This window comes from Myxozyma melibiosi, assembly GCF_037950935.1.
Source record: "Myxozyma melibiosi strain Phaff 52-87 chromosome Unknown BZA70scaffold_5, whole genome shotgun sequence".
Taxonomy (NCBI): domain Eukaryota; kingdom Fungi; phylum Ascomycota; class Lipomycetes; order Lipomycetales; family Lipomycetaceae; genus Myxozyma; species Myxozyma melibiosi.
In genome coordinates this window covers 1-17,655 of record NW_027042919.1, presented here as the reverse complement: position 1 = coordinate 17,655, position 17,655 = coordinate 1, and the positions used below count along the sequence as shown (strand labels likewise).

Sequence of the window (17,655 nt, the reverse complement as noted above, 5' to 3'; positions counted from 1 at the left end):
TGCCGACGTCCAGAAAACGAATAGTCGTCGTCATCGTCGTCGTCGTCGTCGTCCTCGATCGAGGAATTGTTGCCGCTACTTGGCGAACCACCTTTATACCCAAAATACTCCAAATCATCCGGATCCAGCAGTCGCGAACTATCAACAGTCAGACCGCCGAGTCCATTGCTATAACCGTTGTTGCCGACTCCAAGTAGTCCATGCGCGCTCTCGTCCGACGAGCTGCTGCTGCTGCTGCTCTGCGAATTGGCGAGCTCGTCGTCCGCGGCAGCGATAGAGTCGTAGGCAGCTGAGTTACTGTCGTGGTCTGAGACGACAATGCTTACGCTGCCCATTGCTGCTGTGGATGATGATTGATGTGGATGTGTAGATGTGGTGAAGAAGGGAGGTGACGCAACTGGGAAACCCTACGCCATCGAGGCTCTTCACTTCTTCACCTCTTCACGACCAAATCCTCGTCTTTCTGTATAATAGCACCTCCCCGCCTATTCTACCTTCTACACAGCAAAATGGCCTCGAGAAGCTCGCGGATACTGAACAACCTCAGTATCGGCATCCGCGTCGTGGCCGCTTTCCACCTCCTGCAAACCTCCGTCTTCGAGACCTCACCGACCAGCGGCCTTTCGATGCTCCCCACGCTGCGAACAATCGGCGACAACGTGTTTGTCAACAAACTAAACTACAGCAGAGGCAGAGACATCAAAACCGGCGACGTCGTCATCGCGTGGAAGCCCACAAACTGCAAATCCCGCATCTGCAAGCGCGTCGCTGGCATGCCCGGAGACATTGTCTACTCAAACGCAATGCCGAAATACTCGACGATCGCGGCCGACGGTATTCCCTTTGAAGCCGTAGTCGGCCCAGAGAACCCGCGGACAGGGAAATACATACGGGTACCCGAAGGCCATGTCTGGCTGCTGGGCGACAACGCCGCTGCTTCGCTCGACTCTCGCGACTACGGTCCCGTGCCCATGGCGCTCGTCATCGGCAAGGTCAGCTTTGCGAGCTTCTGGGGGCCGTGGGATTTCTTTCCGTCTCTGCCGCGGAGGTTACGGTCGAATGTGACGGCGAGTAGTATGACTGTGGACGAGTATTTAAGCAAGGATGCAACCTGAGCTGCCGATTGTATTATATCAAAATTATTTCAAAATATTTACAGAATCATTACAAATATCAACACTAGTAGTGGAGGATCCGCGACCGACTCCAGACTGTTCCCGGGCCGAGGTTGAATTTCTCTCTGACGGCCTCGGTCTGCGAATCGTACTTGTTTCTCCACAAATGCGCTCCGACAGACTTCAAACCATACGCCGATCTAAACAGTCGGATATCGAATCGATCCCGCTGCAGCAACTTGTCCTCGTCGATTATTCTTTCTCCTCGCTGCTGCAGCGCCAGCGGCTTGTCATCGGGCTGCTGGAATAGCCAGACAGAGTATCTGTGTACTCCACTGTTCTTCTCGGGTGCGGGAGGAAGGTACGGAACCACGACTCTGGCATTCTCCTTCTTGACGTCGGGGTGGTTGCCGTGGATCTCAATGTCCGACAAAATATAGTGTAGCGTGGTCTTGTAGGTATCGTTCTCGAAATCCGGCGTGTCGGGATCGACAATCACAATCGTGTAGAGCCTGGTCTTATCCGCAAAGGTGTTAATCTTGAACTCAGGCTCCTGGGCAGTGACGCCAGTGCTGAGAATCCGGCCAGGGTCAAACCAGTACGCCGTCGGTCCGGGGAATCGGACCTGGAGATCGACAAGCGGTTTTAAATACGGCATTGTGTCGGGCATAACATGCATATTCTCGAGTCGGTCAACAAGCTGGATGCGACGGAGACCCATCCATTTCTTTCGTGCCAACTCCCGGTGGATCGCGAAGCGCATATCGGCCTGGCCTCGCTCAAACTGTACTATCGCCTCGGTATTGCACAATTCGGCAAGCACACGAGACTTCTCGATACCCACCTCTGCGATATAAATCTCTGCTCCGATAGATTTTTTGATTTTCTCCTCCGTAGCTTCTTCTTGTCGCGCTTTGAGTTTGTCGACCTTGTCGGCCAGCTTGAGCACATTCGCGTAATGCTGCTCCCTGTCCTCCTCAATCACCGAAAGAGCCTCTTTGTACGCATTGTTGAGTCCAGCCGGCGACTTGTAGGCCTGATTGGACCGCTTGCTCTTCAGCGAAACCGGCTTCACGGGCGTACGCCATTCGAGGTATGGAGGGCGCATCGTAGGCGGCAGGGTCAACGCCTTGGCCGTCACCAGCACCTTTTCTTCGTTTTCAGGATCAGACAGACTCGGATAGGCAACCAGATCCTCAACACTGCAGCCAATCGCCCGCGCAACTGTCTTTGCTTTCTCTTCCGGAACTACTTCCTCCGGCTTGAACTGAATCGCAAACGAGCGCTTCCGCTTTTCAGCATCCGCAGCAGCGGCAGCAGAGCTCTCACCGGTCGAGCCGACCGAGGTCGACAGCGACCGAAGCGGCATGCGAACCGCTTTGCTCAATATCTGCGGCACCCGAGGCATCTTTGCTGCTGAATTGAGAGATTGGAGTCGAAAGGCGGATGAACAGTTTATCTTCCGACAAAGACGAAAACCGAAAAGTTTTCTGAGGTCGATGATGGCTGACAGATTGCTTTGTCATCAAACTCTATTCTGGTGAAGGAAAAAACCTCCTCGGAACCAACGATGCTCACATCTTCACAGCCCATCTCAGATTCGAGCACACCGCGCGCAAGATGATGAAGCCTCAATCGCTGCTGCAGCAGATGCAGCTCTCATCACGGCGAATGTACGCAACAGTCCTCGCCACTCCCATCTACAAGTCGACCCTGCCGCCCCTGCCACCGCTCGGCCAGCGCTCGCAGCTTCGACACGAGTATCCCGTTCCCGAGCCAGACGAGGCCGAGCTCGAGCGTGTCCGCGAGGCCGAGCAGAAAGCGTTCGAGAGACTGCAAGCAAAGTCTGGGCCTCCGTCAGTTGCCGTCCTGCCGCCGCTCGCTGTGCTCACCACCCTGCACTCGTTCCCGTCGCTGGAACCGACCGGAGTGTCACTAGCACCCGCTAACGTGCTCGACCTGCCCTTCCGCCGCGACATCCTCTGGGCCGCCGTCGTGTACGAGAACGACAAGGCGTCCAACCGATCAAGTATCTTTGTCCGCAACCGTGCAGAGCTTGGCTACTCGCGCAAGAAATTGTTTGCTCAGAAAGGTCGTGGTCGCGCGCGAATCGGCAGTGCTGGTTCTCCTATGCTGAAAGGAGGCGGCAAGCCTTTCGGTCCTCGACATCCCGATCCCTCGACCAAGCTACTACGAAGAACCTGGAACTTGGCCATGCGCACCGCCTTCTCCTACTTTTACCACAGACACCTCTTCACCGTGCTCGAAAAGACCGCCGAGATCTCGACCGGACAGTCTCGGGCGATCGCCCCCGTCTGGAAGGAGGTGGGTCTCCAGGGCAAGAAAGTGCTTATCATTGTTTCCGAAGAGAGGCCTAATCTCAGTAAAGCTCTCGCTGGATACGGAAAGAAGTATACTGTTATCAACGTTAAGGACCTTGACGTTCGCACGGTCTTGAAGGCGAAGCATATCCTGATTGAGAAAGAGGCATTCGATTACCTGGCCGAGAAAACGCAAGGAAAGGAATACCTGGACGACTTGAAGAAGGTCAGCCAGATCAAGCGGAAACAGAGAAGACTGCGTTTCCACTTCGCAAACTACAAGACCAAGCGTATTTGAATGTTTTTTCTTTCAATGTGTTTATAACTGTAAATATCTTGTAATAATATATTAAACAAATCATAATTAAATGCACCCCGTACCCAAAATCCTTATGCAACTACTGAGATGATAAAAACCCCGATGCCCACCCGCTCACTCGTTCCACACAATTCATAAGCATCGGCCGATACTTTGGATTCTTCCCCATCTCAAACATCGTGATATGCGCCTCAATCTCACCCTGGGCCTGTGGATTCTCCGCCGGAACGTAAAACTCGCTGTACGGCACCTCTTTCGGGATATTACAAAACGTTCGCTTCCCGTCGCCTTCGCCGCTAACCAGCTTTCCCAGCCCTTTTGCTACCTGCGCCGGATCGACATCACCTGCTTGTTGGGAGTTGTTGCTTGAATCCTCCTTTGGTTGTATCACTGTGAAGTAGTCAATCATCTGCACTCGTTGTCTCGACTGAAATAGCGTCCATAACCGCTCTCTTAGTACTGCCGGTTTCTTGAAGATAGCGCCGACAAACACCAGATGCTCCTGTGCCCAGTTCAGGTCCACGTTCTGACTCTTGAGATACCACGCCGTCCCCGCGGCGGCCGCAGCCGTCGTCGCAATACCTGCTGCTGCCAGACCCGCAATCTTTCCCCAATTGGTTTTCTTCTCTTCCACTTTCTCGCCCTCTCGCTTGGGTTGTTCTTTGCTCTTCTTTGCAAACAGGTAAGAAGCAGCAGCGGTCAGCGGCACGGCCGAGCTCGCAGACTGCAACTCTTTGAACTTCGCCGCTCCTCGACCAAGGACATCCTGCGCAAATACCGAAGCATGAAGTCCAAGAAACGGCGAGTCAAAGCAAAGCAAGCCAATCACTTTTGGAAACACGTAGTTTGCGTCGCGCGCCAGAATCTCAATCGTCGCATCCGAGACCACGAGGCCGCCCATACTATGCGCCACGAGAATGACACCGACCGACGGGCTCACGACCGGCGAATGTGTGCCGTTCGCAACCTCGTAATCAATGACCGCAGTCTCGAGAAATGTAACGAACGTGCGGACACTGTCTTCCAGGTTTCCTTTTGTTTCGTACGGAGGGTAGACGATCGTGGCGATTTTGACTGCTGTATCTGATGCTTTGTACAGCTTCTTCAGCTGGAACTCCATATGGCCGGGGAAGTCCGCAAACGTCGTTGCACCGCCTTTAAATCCGTGTACATATACCAGTAATAATGTCTTCATTGTCTCGGATATGCTGCTTTCAGTGTTGCTGAATGCTGATGATTTACATGAATTTGTGGGCGTCGAGAATTCTGAGCCTCTTTGCAGTGCGGCGTATTTTAAACTCTCTCAAACTCCGAGGAGCTGATTCTAATCTGCTCTACAACAGCTTCTGATTACTTTGATATTCTCCAGCAACTCACGAAGCTTACAGCAAATATCCTTACAATATTCCCACTCTAGTTATACAAGGACCAACGCCAAATAGATCAACTCGAAGTGTCCGCCGACTCCTGCGTCTTCACATTCGAGCCGTGAATACTCTGCTGAAGGTCGTCGGCAGCCATCAAAAAATCAATATCGAGCCCATTCACATATCCCAGATTCTGCATAAACTGCTCTAGTCGTACATCCTCGCTATATATACACCACGAATTAGCTTCAATACAGGTCGATAGAACAATTCTTACTCACCCAGATGCCTTCATGCCAAACATTGAGAGATCACCCAAGTCTTCCAAAATATTCCCAGAATCAGATACCAAAGGCTCTGATGTCATGCTATTCCGTTGAAGCACCTCCTTCGTGTCACTTTCCCGCTTCGTAGGTGGATCCTCCGGAGACAGAGTCGCGACGGACACAGAAGATGCAGTCGGGGTGGGGACCCCCGTCGAAGGAGTCATCGCGCTGATTGGAAGCGACACAGCTTTCTTTGCTTCTCGCAGATTGCTGAGCACTCTTAATGACAGAATAGCTGCCGGCCAAACCGGCATCACCAACTTCAGGAACGCCAATACCTGCGAGAGAACTGTCTTGTAATCCCCATACGCGCTCGAGACTAGACTGTTGCGCATGGTTTGATTGAGAAAGGTAGAGAGAGACGTAGTTCTGAAGACAAAATACTCAAACGTCGATGGCAATAAATGCATGTACAAGATAGGAGTGGTGTGGACAAGTCGGAGTAGCTGCGACATCCCTAGCAAAACTCTCGAATACGAGCGCATCGTCGTCGTCATCAGATGCATACTCTCTGGCGTTGATGATGTTTTCATCCCCGGATGGTTAAACACAGCTGAATATACCAAAGCTTGCACTAGCAGATAAGTCATATTCATGTTTACCAGATAAGGGGTCGGGTTCGACCGTGAGCTCTTAAAGTCTGTAGTAGACGACCTAGTCTGAGCTTGCAGAAAGCAGTGCGAAGGCAGACCACTCTCCCAAGTCTTGAGCTCTTCCACAAAGTACTCAACCTTCTTGGCCAGCAGCGCTGCTGTCGAGCTCCCGTTGGCAGATCCGGATTCCCGCATAGGATGGTATAGACGTGATGTGAGAACAGTATTCCATATCCGCACCAGTGCCATATACTGATTAAACACGGATAGGCACCTAGCGGGATTTGCGTGAATATGACCTTCAGCATTTGGAAATTCCGGAGGTTGATACACATCCCATTCGTCCGCCCCGGTCTCTTCCACAGCAGGCAGCGGCCAGTCTTTAGCCCGAATATTGGGCATCATGCCAGTCCGGGATGCAACAATCGTGTCAATCACACAAAATCCAGCCCATGCCCGCAGCCGACGCCGTCTAAACTCTGCTCTTGCCTCGGATGTTGCGTATGCTTCTGAAGATGCTGGGAGCGAGTCCAAAAAACTGCCAGTGTCAAGTGCATACCTGCACGCACTGCTGATAAAGTGCCAGCTGTCGGCCCACAGTCCCTTTGATAGATAGAGCAAAGAAAGCAGGCTTTGCAGCACGGCACAAGCAAGAGGGGCAAATGGGTCGCTCGACTCGCTGATGAGCGCCTGCGCTGCAGAGAGTGAAGTCAAAGCGTAGTCGGCGTACAGATCGCAGCGAGAGAGGGTAGATGTACTGCTCGTATCCCTCACTTTGCAGCCGCCATCTAAGTGGGCGGTAGATAACGCCAGCACCGCCCAGAGGATGCCGCGATCAGCCACATCCCGCATGCGGGTTTCGTTTGTTGTTTGACTGGAACCCTGATGGGCAAGTTTGATAACGCCAAATCTGTCAAGTATGGGCAGCCAGCTGTGCATGGTGACAAAGTATAAGGAAAGCAGATGAGATATGTCGGATGGTAAAGGTTTGTGCAAGACTTCGTCTGCCAGTTTAGCACCAGCTTCGGTCGATTGTGGGATCATGACCTCGATGCGTCGAGAGAATGGGAATATTGAGGGATACTCAAAAGCTGGAAAAGCTAGTTCTCGAAGGGTGCTGCCAATCAACCCGGAGGAAGGGCCGACATAGTTTGTGGATCCATCAAAGTGGTTGAAAAATTCTCCTAGTCTGTCGAGTATGAGCGACTGGCCGTTAACCTCAGAGGTTGATGATGACGGAAGCGATATGTTTGAGTAAGAAGAAGGAGCGGGAGATGGGGATGGAGGTGGCGGAGGAGGAGGTGGGGGAAGTAGCAAAACTGGAGAATCGCTAGCGACCGATTGAGTTGATGGGTCCGCAGATGTGGAGGCAGCCGCAGCGAGGACCGAAAGCGAAGATAATTCTGTGTTGTGAGAGACGTCTGTAGATAGCGACTGGCGCTGCGGTTGCTGAGGAGGTTGAGGTTTGCGTGGCCGCGGGGGACGTGGAGCGGGAGTCATCTCGGGGGAAGCGGAGTTGCGCTGCTGTAAGAACTGAGTACGCCTACGTCCTGCGTTGGCACCGTACTTTGTCTTGATCATGTCGACGACGTGCTCGAATTCTGACGATACTGATGTCGAATACCAGTCTTTGAAGAATCCCGAGAGCTCGGATGACTCGAGAGTAGCCGGCCAGAGATCATCGAGCGCGCTCTCTGTCTCCGCATTTCTGAGGATGGCCAGCAGTTCACGCTCGAGCGAAGGATCGCGCGCACAGGCTATTCCAAGAATTCTCTCAAACAAGGAAGTGCGCAGCTCCATCTCGTGAGCGTGGCCGGTCGGCAGACCTCTCTTTTTGGAGTTTTCGATGTCGTAGGAACATTGCTGGTTGGAGGCCAAGCAGGAGGAGCAGGCCGGCTGCCCGCGATCGCAGCGAGCCTTGCGGGCGCGACACTGCGTGCAGGCCATGCTGACACGCGTGCGCTTGGGCGCCGGACTGCTGCCGGTTGTCGAGAGGCCGTCGTCCATCAGATGGCGGGCGCCAGGCGGAGGAGGATGAGGAAGTGAAGATGGAGATGATCGAGGAGAGGCGCCGGTCGAAGGACGAGCAAAAACCCGGGGAGAGGAAAAGCCGCAAATGTGTTTTGCCGGCAAATTAAACTCCCAGTTCACCAATCCCCACATGAACATTATTCACCTCTTCTCCTTCTTCTACTTCTGATATCACCATCTACACATCTTGAGCTACTATGAAAACATAATACGACAATGACAACCTCCGCCGATGTCTCGGTCGCCCTCATCGGCATGCACGGCGTCGGCAAGTCCACCCTCGCCCTCATCGCCTCCCGCGCCCTCGGCTTCCGCTTCGTCGACACCGACCACAACGTCCAGACCGCGCTCGGCATGCCCCCCTTCTCCTACATCAAAGAGCACTCTCTTTCCGAGTACCGCGTCGCCGAGCACGAAGTCCTGGCCGATCTCCTCAAACGATGCACCGAGCGATGCGTCATCGCCTGCGGTGCCGCCGCGATCGAGTACCCTCCCAACCGCCAGCTCTTCTCCGAGTTCTCGAAACACCACCCCGTCATCCACATCGTCTGCGACGAAGACCGCATCGTGCAGTATCTCAACGCTCCAGACCCGTCAGTTGTCTATCGCATGTGCCGCCAGCGCTACGCCGTCTACCGAGAATGTGCAAACTTTGAGTTCTTCAACCTCACCGCCCATCGCCGCTCTCGCACAGATCCCGAAGGCGACCAGCGCCAACTCCTTATGCTCAAAAATCTAGAACTCGACTTTGTTCGGTTTCTGAAGCTGATCATGCGACGCGAGCAGGATGAAGTTGCGCTGATCAAAGTCCAGCATCCTGAAGCCAGACGTTACACCTACTCGATCTCCCTCAGGTTTCCTCCCCCTCACTCTCTGCACTCTGGCCTCGACGACTATGTCAACGACTACGTCGAATCAAACTCTGTTGGCGATAGAGTCATGGGCGCAGACTGTGTTGAGGTAATCGTTGATGCTCCTATCTTCCGCCGAAGGTCCCTGCAGCTTGAATCAATAGGGAAATTTGTCGGAATCATCCGTCGCCAGACGCGCCTGCCCATCATATTCTCGATCTCGTGTCCAGATAGCTATTTCTCTCAGCCAGAAGTCCGTGATTTCTATTTTGAGCTTCTTGAGTACGGCATGCGTCTGATCACGCGATACATCAACATCGATCTCTCGCACTTTACCGATTTCAACTCCGTCAAAGGTGATGGCGAGGGCGTTAGAAACTCCTACCATCTCAACAGTCACTACAGTCGCCTGGCTGATATCTTATCCACAAAATCACCAATACCCTTCGCGATCGACAACAGAATATCTTCCGAGCAACGCGCCAGCTACCACCGTCAAATCATGGGATCCTGGCATCACACCCACACACCAGATGAGTCTGCGACCGTCAACTGGTGGGACTCTGGCGAGCCAGAGCTGATTATGGAAAACGCTCTAAGCTTTTGCAACATAGTCCGGCTTAGCAAGGAGGCGACGTGCTTTTATGATAACGAGGCTGTTTCGGCATTTCATCACCGCAACGGCAAACGACTGAGCGCCGCAAGCGCCCACCTCTCTGCATTCAACACCGGGCCAATGGGTCGACTCTCCCGTATATTCAATCATATCCTAACTCCGGTCGTGGCGTACTACCCAAACGCGCGCAGCAATGCCGACAACACCCTTCTACAGTCCCACGACATATCAGCTTACGACGCGCAGGTCGCGCTCTACACCGCATGCGCATTGCCGAGACTGCAGTTCTATCTATTTGGAGGCCCGCAGTCACCAATGGCGTTGTCGCCCTCAGTCATGAACGCTGGATTCCGTGCCCTAGGACTCCCTCACACCCACACAAGCTACCAGTCTGCAGATCCGGAGGACATGCTCAGTCTGATTGCCCGACCTGACTTTGGCGGGATCGGAATCACGCTGCCGTACAAGCAAGCCGCTGTGCGGATGGCCGACACATTATCAGAGCATGCGCGAGTGATTGGGGCGGTCAACACGCTGATTCCCGAGCACGCACACGACAACATGCAAATCACGACTATCCGAGGCGAAAACACTGATTGGATATGCTTTTACAATGCAATCATCGCCCATCTGACGCCAGTGAACTCGATCCACAAGAAGACAACGGCATTGGTTATTGGCGCCGGTGGTTCGGCCAGAGCAGTGATATATGCGTGTATTCGACTTGGTGTCGAAGATATTCTCATCTACAACCGAACGGCAAAACACGCACAAGAGCTCGCCAATCACTTCAACTCCCTCTCTCCTCTCAGACTTTCCACACCACACAGTACCGATAGAACACCAAGTCCGACTCCGGCAGACGAAGTGTCGCTGTCGCGCGAGATTAAATTCAAAGTTCACGCGTTGGATTCTCTGGATGCGCCAGAGGCCGTTGCAAAGCTTGGGCTCGAGATGCCGACGATAATTGTCTCTGCGATATCTGCGTATATGGAGTTTCCTCTGTCATGGTTCGATCGGCCGACGGGTGGCGTCTTTATGGAGGTACTACACGTCGATGATTTTTCTAAAGTGCTGAATACTGACTTTTATCTTCTTAGCTCTACTATCAATCCATAGAAGGCCCTATGCTACGGAATGCGAGGACTCTACATGAGCGTGGATGGATAGGCGTTGACGGATTAAATCTGCTGCCTGAGATGGCATCGGGCCAGTTCGAACTATGGACGAAGAAGCCGGCACCAAGGAAGATTATGAAGCAGAGTCTATCACGTTACTATGAGGAACATCGATGAGTGAAGAAGCGCAAGGGGATTTCAATTGGTATAAACGACGCGAGACTAGGAGAAATAACAAAATGTGACAATCGTAAAATTTACAAAATATAACGAAAGCCATAGGCGTTGATTGTCAGGGGATCGATACCACTGGCAATCTTTTCATTCTCCGACTTTTCCAGCTGAGAGTTTTGTCTGCGTAGGATAACACGGATACAGAGAGCGGTGACGGCGACAACAACACAGACGCCTGCAACAGCAGCACCTCCCGCCACATAGCGGGGTCCGTCAGTGTACATGTAAGCACCGTAGATTGTTGCCGTGTTTCCAAACATGTTGCAGATGGCGACCGTGGCAGATCGTTTGACTGTCGGACGCGGGAAAGAGTTTGCGACCCAGGCAACGATGATCTCGTAAGCGGAGTAGGCGCCGATGGGTAAGAGAAACATGGCAAAGAAGCGAGCGCCGGTGTTGAGGGTCGAGATCATGATGATGTTTCCAAGACAGGAAATGAGAAGCAGGGTAAAGATGTGCCAAGCGTGGTCATGGAAACGGCCTGAGGTGTATGTAACCAAGAGAGAAACTAGGAAGGTTGCAAACCAGACGGGAGCGGTGAGAAGCAGTGACTCAATTTTTCCATAACCAAGACTGTTGACGATAGCCGGGAAGAAATACTGGAAGGTCTGGGTGAGCAAGGAGGTGTGCTGGAGAAACAGGAAGACGTAGAGGCGATAGTCACGGAGAGCCATCAGAAGACCGTCCTTGACGGTGACAGATCCCAGGTCGTCAGACTCGTGTGAGTCGACGGCGACTCGCCATTGAGCAAAAGCGTGCTGCTCAGGCGTGAGCCATTTGCAAGCCGAGCTGGGGAAGTTTGGTAAGATAAAGGCAGACACGATGGAGACACCAACGGTGATTGAGCCTTCGATGATGAAGAGCCAGCGCCAGCCAGCAATGCCATGGGCATTATGCATGTTTCCTAAAACTCCGGCGCCTAGGAGACCGCCAAACATCTGGGCGATGGCATTTCCACAGTAGAAGATTGCGATGCGCAAGCCGAGCTGGGGACGTCTGTACCAGGAACTCATAAGGAAGACAGCGCCGGGGAAGAACGGCGCCTCTACTATTCCAAGAGTGAATCTGCAAGCAATTAGACCGCCAAAACTCTGAAGACAGGCCTGGAGACCCGAGATCAGGCCCCAGACGGCCATGGCGCAGCCAAGGAAGACAGATGGCCTGATGCGAGTGATGAGAAGATTCGAGGGTAGCTGCATCAGAAGATAGCCCTTGGATAAAATGAGATGTCAGTACCATAGCAGATAGAGGTATAATAAGCGAGGATGGACATACGACAAAAAGAATACTAGTGGCGAGATTGTAGTCCGTGCCGGTCATATTGAGGTCCTCTTCGAGCGTGCCCTGGCGAGCCTGAGCGAGATTTGATCTGTCGAGGAAGTTGAGAAGATACATGAGACCCAGCATCGGTAGAAGTTTGATATCGATCTTGCGGGTGACCAGGCGATCCATGTGGGATTTCCACTCCTCATCTTTCTGCTCGAAGGAGGCGTAGAACTGGGCGAGCTCCTCGTTGTTCTGGGCTAGGATGGTTGGGGCGGGGATCTTGTGATTTGTGGCATTGTTGTACTCGAGCTCTTCAGCGGAGGCGGGTTTTTCGACAGAGGGATCAGTCATGATAGAGAGAGCAGACAGAAGACGACGAAGATGAGAACGAGAGAGGCGGCGGTGGAGGGTGGATGGGCGAAGGGTATAAATAGGCTGAGAAGAGGAGTGGTCTAATTAGGCTAAGCAGGTTGCAGGTACAATGATCAGGCGACATGTCGACAGGTAGAAACAGTATGCAGATGCGATCTGAGGCGAGCCGAGAAAGAGGAGCAGCGATCACTGTCAAAATGCGGGGAAGAGGGGCAGAGAGGCGAGGGCAGCCGCGGGGCGACGGCGCAAGTTCCGGCGGGGCTCCGGGGAGACGTCCGAGACAGGATTAAGTAGCATTATTTTAATCTGTTAATAAACAGATCTGGCAGCTGAGCGAAGAGACAAAGACGGTGGTTCTTGGAGCCTGGGCGCCGGTGGATTGGAGGACGACGGTGGACAGTGAGCTGCAATATATTAACTATAATCAGAGGTCAGCCAAGACTCAGTCACTGGCGACGTTTCCCCACACTCGGGCTCTACACCGACCGCCTCTTTGTTCAGGCACTTCTTTGTTCAGGCAGACAAAGATTCACCGGCTGGTGGGTAGTTTGTGTGCAGATCATATTGACAGAAATACACTTCTGTCAGGACCTCGCTCGCTGAGTGTAATACTGTGTAAGACACTAGGGTTCGATAAGATCTGGCAGTATAGCTGATTCAGAGCTGATGTAAGCGAACGAGACAGCAAACAGCAAAGAAGCGGAGAAAGATAGTGGACCGACTGAGAAGCGGCATAGCAGAGGTCATACGCAGAGCATGCAGCAGCATCGCATTCATATCAGATCACGTGTAGCTCAGCACGTCGTTTGTTTGGAAACCCTACAGGCCTGTGAGACTCAAGTGGACCCCGGTCGATGGTACCATACACCATCTATATAGTCCTCGATAGCTGCCGTCAGAATAAACAAGAGCCGAAGTAGGATTTAATATCAGAGATCTACAAGAATGCAGGCTGTTGAGATATAATGCTCTCCTTTGTCTCGGTAATCATCGTCAAACATGATTAGGCTCGTATAATGAGGGAGTAACTATGCGGTTGTTATTGTGCTCTCATTCTTGATCAAAAGCCGAGAGCTACTGGAATGAGCGTTTGTTTCTGCCAGTAGCTCTGCATAACAGTAGCATCAGACCCACTTTGATTAGCCATCGCCCTCTTACTATCTTCTCTGTCTGTCCATACAGTCAGCAGGCTCTTGTTGTTAGAGAGTGATTATATACTACATCTTATCTCGGCTCGCGGAAGTTGGTATCGATAGGATCCTGAGGTTCTGCGCTTAAGTCCTGGCCTCGACCAGAGCACGGCTGAGACCTAATAATAGAAAGCTTATGCTTTAAGGTTTCGAGCTGCGTCAAGCGGACATTCTCTCGCGACCTTGTTTACATTGCGATCCGGACACGTAACCACAGCAACGATCGATGTGGGCAGTGAAGAGACCAGGAATGTGGGTGCTATTTCTTGCATTTATAGAAAGATACCAACCAAAGTGAGCTCTTAGCTCTTGTCGTTCATCATCATCCAGACCATCGTCAGGCCAGACTTGGCCAGGCCGGAAATGGTCTGCCGCACTATATTTGAGTCTATAAATAGCCGCGCGAGTAGATTTCATGATTCTTAACCGTATCGAATATAACCAATAGCCGAATGCAATTAGTATATCAGTAGATGAAGCAGGATGATGATCATTCATATCAATTCTATCTACAATATATCTGCTTCTCTCCGGCACCAAACCAACGGATCAAGAACAAGACGCGAACACGGCTGGACTGACGTCAGACCAGGGCCGCGGCTGCGACGCCTTGGCCGCACTCCGTTACTGGAAACCACAACATTCGTGCGTACAGGAGCCAATCAGGCCCTGACCGCCTAGCTGTTCCGAGCGACTTGTAAACAACCTCAGACATCCTAAAAGCTGCCTCGGGCTGCCGGGAAACCTTAGAACTAGCGTAGAACACCACGATCCTCTGATTATAAGTATCCCCCCTCCTGCCCTGATCCTCCTATCTCTTCTCTCCGTCCTCACCTCAATCCCAATCCAACATGAAGTACTCCCTTGCTCTCCCCCTCTCTCTTGCCGGACTCGCGGCCTCTGCTGCCGCGACGGTCGCGAACGTCACCCTCGAGGTCGTCTCCTCTGACTCCACCATCGACGGTCAGTTCTTGTCCTCCATCCACGAGGGTGCTGGCATCAACTACGTCTTCCTCGGCCCCTCCGGCGAGACCTACTCCTACGACTCCAGCGCCAACACCTTCGGTGGCGTCTCCTTCGCCGGCCTTACCTCCTACTTCCAGGTCAACGATGAGGACCTCGTCACCGTCTCCATCCTCGGCGGTTACACCGACTTTGACATTGTCGACGGAAACACCCTCGCCGTCAACGGCTCCTCCTCCGGCTTCTACGCTTGCAAGAACACCGGTGACCCCTACTCCTACTCTACTTCAGAGTACCAGGCTCTGTACTACACCAGCGGTGCTCCTTCAGACTGCATTCCCTTCACCATCGAGTTCGTCCTTGACGGAGCTTCTGCCACCACCTCCAACACCACCACCGCCAACGCGACCTCTACTTCCGCCCCCGTCGCTACCTTCACCGGTGGTGCTGGCATGCTCAAGGCCAGCGCTGCTTTGACCGTCGGTCTTGCTGGCGCTGCTTTGGCTTTCGTTCTCTAAATTTGAGCAATATCCTATCAAGCTCGTTGTTCTTTCTTCATTGATATCCTATGTTCATATGGTTGTACCAGCTACGTTGTAATTTTTAATGTAATTTGAAACGACAATCAGATTCATCAACCTTAATATATCTTGAGTAAAATAATGCTCGCTCAATATGCTGAATGACAATTCGATAGCAAAGATGTCTATCAATGAGCGTAGTTTTTGCGCTACACATAAGCTATCCCCGTTGAGTAGGGTACACAAGACTGGCAACGCTGGAGCCGAGTAATCGACCGCCTCGCTCAAAACCCTAAATGTCATGAGCGCATTCACTGATAACAGGACCGGCGAGTGTGTACTATGACTTCTTTCAAGATGCTTTCAAATAACAATTCGATTTAGATACAGATACACGATAAATCAAGACACTATTCAACAAATTACTTCTTTGGTGCATACTTCTTAAGCAACACCTGCAAAGCGCTGAATGCAAAAATACCAACAAAACTGGTAGCGCTCACGACTGAAAATGCCATGATATACTTTGGCGAGTCCTTTGACGGAAACAGGAAAGATCCACCAATAGTCGCGGCTGTTCCCATACCATTCATACAAGCCAGAGCAATACCACGAGCCTCTCGCTCCATATATCCAAACGACGACGATGCGTACGCTAAGCAGCCTGCTGTACCTGCCCAAACAGCCGAGCACATCAACACCAAGAACACGTAACGCGCGACGTCATTGTAGATAGTCACTGTCAGAATGCCCGTCAGACAGACAACTCCCATACATCCAGCAATCAAAAATCCACGCTTGTTGTGCATCTGATGATCTCCGATATAAGACGTCACCAGGTTTATGACAAATGCAACGGCGTAGATGGGGACAGTCATGTACTGGATCTCGGATGTTCCAGTATATCCCAGACTCTTGACAAGAGTAGGGTAGAAGTAGGACTGCGAAGAGGTTGTGTTGAGAATACCGTAGCCAGCCGTGAACAGAAGCGTACGCCAATCAGTAAGGGCAACCTTAAGTGCCTGCATATGAGTAAGCGTAGGAGTGTCGTCTTCCATATTTGACAAAGCCTCATACTGCAATCTGGAAACTGCTAAATCGCGCTCGCGTTGGCTCATATATCGCGACTTTGCGGGGAAATCCAGAAGAGTAAAGTAAGAAACCAAAGACCATCCGCAGGTAGCAGCACCTTCGACAATAAACAGCCATCTCCAGCCCGGAATGCCGTGAGCGCCATCAAGATGACCGGTGATGGCACCTGCGATCAATCCACCAAATGCACCCGCCAGAACTGGGGCGGAAATGTAGATACCAAAGCGCAGAGACTGCTCCGAGCGGCGATACCATGAAGAAAACATCAAGAGCACACCTGGAGCAAATCCCGCCTCAAATATACCAACAACCGCACGCAGAGCAATAAGCTGATGGTACGACTTCACTTGAGACATGCCACAGGTAGTGATTCCCCAGCAGACCATGATGGTAGGTAAGAATATCGATGGTCGCGTCTTGGCAAGAATCATACTGCAAGAAAAGAGGTAAGCGAACTAAACCACTTTATTGGTGTCAAAACTGATAGACTTACTTTGTCGGGATCTCCATAGTGACGTAGAAGACGATTGTAATGACAAGAACAACCGAGTACTGATTCGAGTCAAGTTCAAGCGCCTCCATCATTCCAGCTACCTTTGCGTTTCCGACACTGGGTATCGTTAGATCAACACCTCTCTCGAAAACTGAACAAAAGCGTCTGCTTACTTGATGCGATCCAAATAACTCAAGAAGTACATCAAGAAAATGGTCGGCAGAAGAAAAAGATCGATTTTCCTCACGAGCTTCTTTTCTTCGTCGGTGTCCGGACGGTAATCAGGAATCGCCAAGCTATCAATCAAAACGTGCTCGATTTGCTGCTGAGCCTCGAGTTTCTCATCGTCGATATCGACTACCGAGCCCTGGTCGGCGGGGACCTCTTTCTCCTGTTTCTTGAATCCGAGCATTCTATTCGATATGACTGCTTCTATACGTCAAGATAAGTCCTGGGCGGAAGGGGACTGACCGGTATATGTACTGGATGCAACCCGCCATCGCGTCTGTCAGGTGGCTCGAGACTATCCGACGCGGGGTAGCGGGGACGAGCTGCTGATGATGTTTGCGGGGTCCGGCAGCGCTATTGTTGGATAATCCGGGGGAAACTAGTCCGCACCTGGTTTAGCACCCGGACGGAGAGCCGCCGATTTTTGTCGGGCCTTGCCCCGGCAGCCAAGGCCCTTTGACCTCAGCTGATTCAGCAGGGCTTGGCGGCGGCTCATAGTCACATGACGTATAAGTGTTGTTGTCGGTGCAGCTGGTGGAAACGCGACAGCGATGTGCAAGTCAGAGGAAGAGGTCTCATGATTCTCCCGTACGGGCTGAGAGTGCTTGAACCCGTACTGTGTTTACGTATCTGGCGCTA

General features: G+C 52.1%; 9 protein-coding genes across 9 annotated transcripts; 4 read left to right on the top strand and 5 right to left on the bottom strand.

The window, feature by feature from the left end:
- Positions 1-425: 425 nt before the first annotated feature.
- On the top strand, positions 426-1,126 carry BZA70DRAFT_277752 (catalytic subunit of the mitochondrial inner membrane peptidase complex). The gene has a single exon (XM_064912495.1). It carries the CDS (start codon positions 510-512, stop codon positions 1,113-1,115), a length of 606 nt encoding a protein of 201 aa, XP_064768307.1. The 5' UTR covers positions 426-509; the 3' UTR covers positions 1,116-1,126.
- BZA70DRAFT_277751 (phosphatidylethanolamine-binding protein) lies at positions 1,127-2,561 on the bottom strand. Its single transcript, XM_064912494.1, has one exon. The coding sequence runs from the start codon at positions 2,521-2,523 to the stop codon at positions 1,180-1,182; it is 1,344 nt and encodes a 447-aa protein (XP_064768306.1). The 5' UTR covers positions 2,524-2,561; the 3' UTR covers positions 1,127-1,179.
- Positions 2,562-2,637: 76 nt separating this feature from the next.
- On the top strand, positions 2,638-3,801 carry BZA70DRAFT_277750 (ribosomal protein L4 domain-containing protein). Its single transcript, XM_064912493.1, has one exon. It carries the CDS (start codon positions 2,736-2,738, stop codon positions 3,732-3,734), a length of 999 nt encoding a protein of 332 aa, XP_064768305.1. The 5' UTR covers positions 2,638-2,735; the 3' UTR covers positions 3,735-3,801.
- On the bottom strand, positions 3,802-5,008 carry BZA70DRAFT_277749 (uncharacterized protein). Its single transcript, XM_064912492.1, has one exon. The coding sequence runs from the start codon at positions 4,948-4,950 to the stop codon at positions 3,835-3,837; it is 1,116 nt and encodes a 371-aa protein (XP_064768304.1). The 5' UTR covers positions 4,951-5,008; the 3' UTR covers positions 3,802-3,834.
- Positions 5,009-5,040: 32 nt separating this feature from the next.
- Positions 5,041-8,168, bottom strand: BZA70DRAFT_277748 (uncharacterized protein). Its single transcript, XM_064912491.1, has 2 exons — positions 5,404-8,168; positions 5,041-5,346 (listed from the first exon to the last, which is right to left on the bottom strand). The coding sequence occupies exons 1-2, from the start codon at positions 8,046-8,048 to the stop codon at positions 5,199-5,201; spliced, it is 2,793 nt and encodes a 930-aa protein (XP_064768303.1). The 5' UTR covers positions 8,049-8,168; the 3' UTR covers positions 5,041-5,198.
- BZA70DRAFT_277746 (shikimate kinase-domain-containing protein) lies at positions 8,169-10,834 on the top strand. The gene has a single exon (XM_064912490.1). It carries the CDS (start codon positions 8,289-8,291, stop codon positions 10,656-10,658), a length of 2,370 nt encoding a protein of 789 aa, XP_064768302.1. The 5' UTR covers positions 8,169-8,288; the 3' UTR covers positions 10,659-10,834.
- An 80-nt stretch (positions 10,835-10,914) lies between these two features.
- Positions 10,915-12,508, bottom strand: BZA70DRAFT_299192 (major facilitator superfamily domain-containing protein; the record flags this gene model as incomplete). The annotated part of the gene is made up of 2 exons (XM_064914650.1): positions 10,915-12,102; positions 12,167-12,508. 2 exons carry the CDS (start codon positions 12,506-12,508, stop codon positions 10,915-10,917), a joined length of 1,530 nt encoding a protein of 509 aa, XP_064768301.1.
- Positions 12,509-14,505: 1,997 nt separating this feature from the next.
- On the top strand, positions 14,506-15,327 carry BZA70DRAFT_277742 (uncharacterized protein). The gene has a single exon (XM_064912489.1). It carries the CDS (start codon positions 14,571-14,573, stop codon positions 15,198-15,200), a length of 630 nt encoding a protein of 209 aa, XP_064768300.1. The 5' UTR covers positions 14,506-14,570; the 3' UTR covers positions 15,201-15,327.
- Positions 15,328-17,655, bottom strand: BZA70DRAFT_277741 (major facilitator superfamily domain-containing protein). Its single transcript, XM_064912488.1, has 3 exons — positions 16,962-17,655; positions 16,789-16,905; positions 15,328-16,727 (listed from the first exon to the last, which is right to left on the bottom strand). Exons 1-3 carry the CDS (start codon positions 17,198-17,200, stop codon positions 15,626-15,628), a joined length of 1,458 nt encoding a protein of 485 aa, XP_064768299.1. The 5' UTR covers positions 17,201-17,655; the 3' UTR covers positions 15,328-15,625.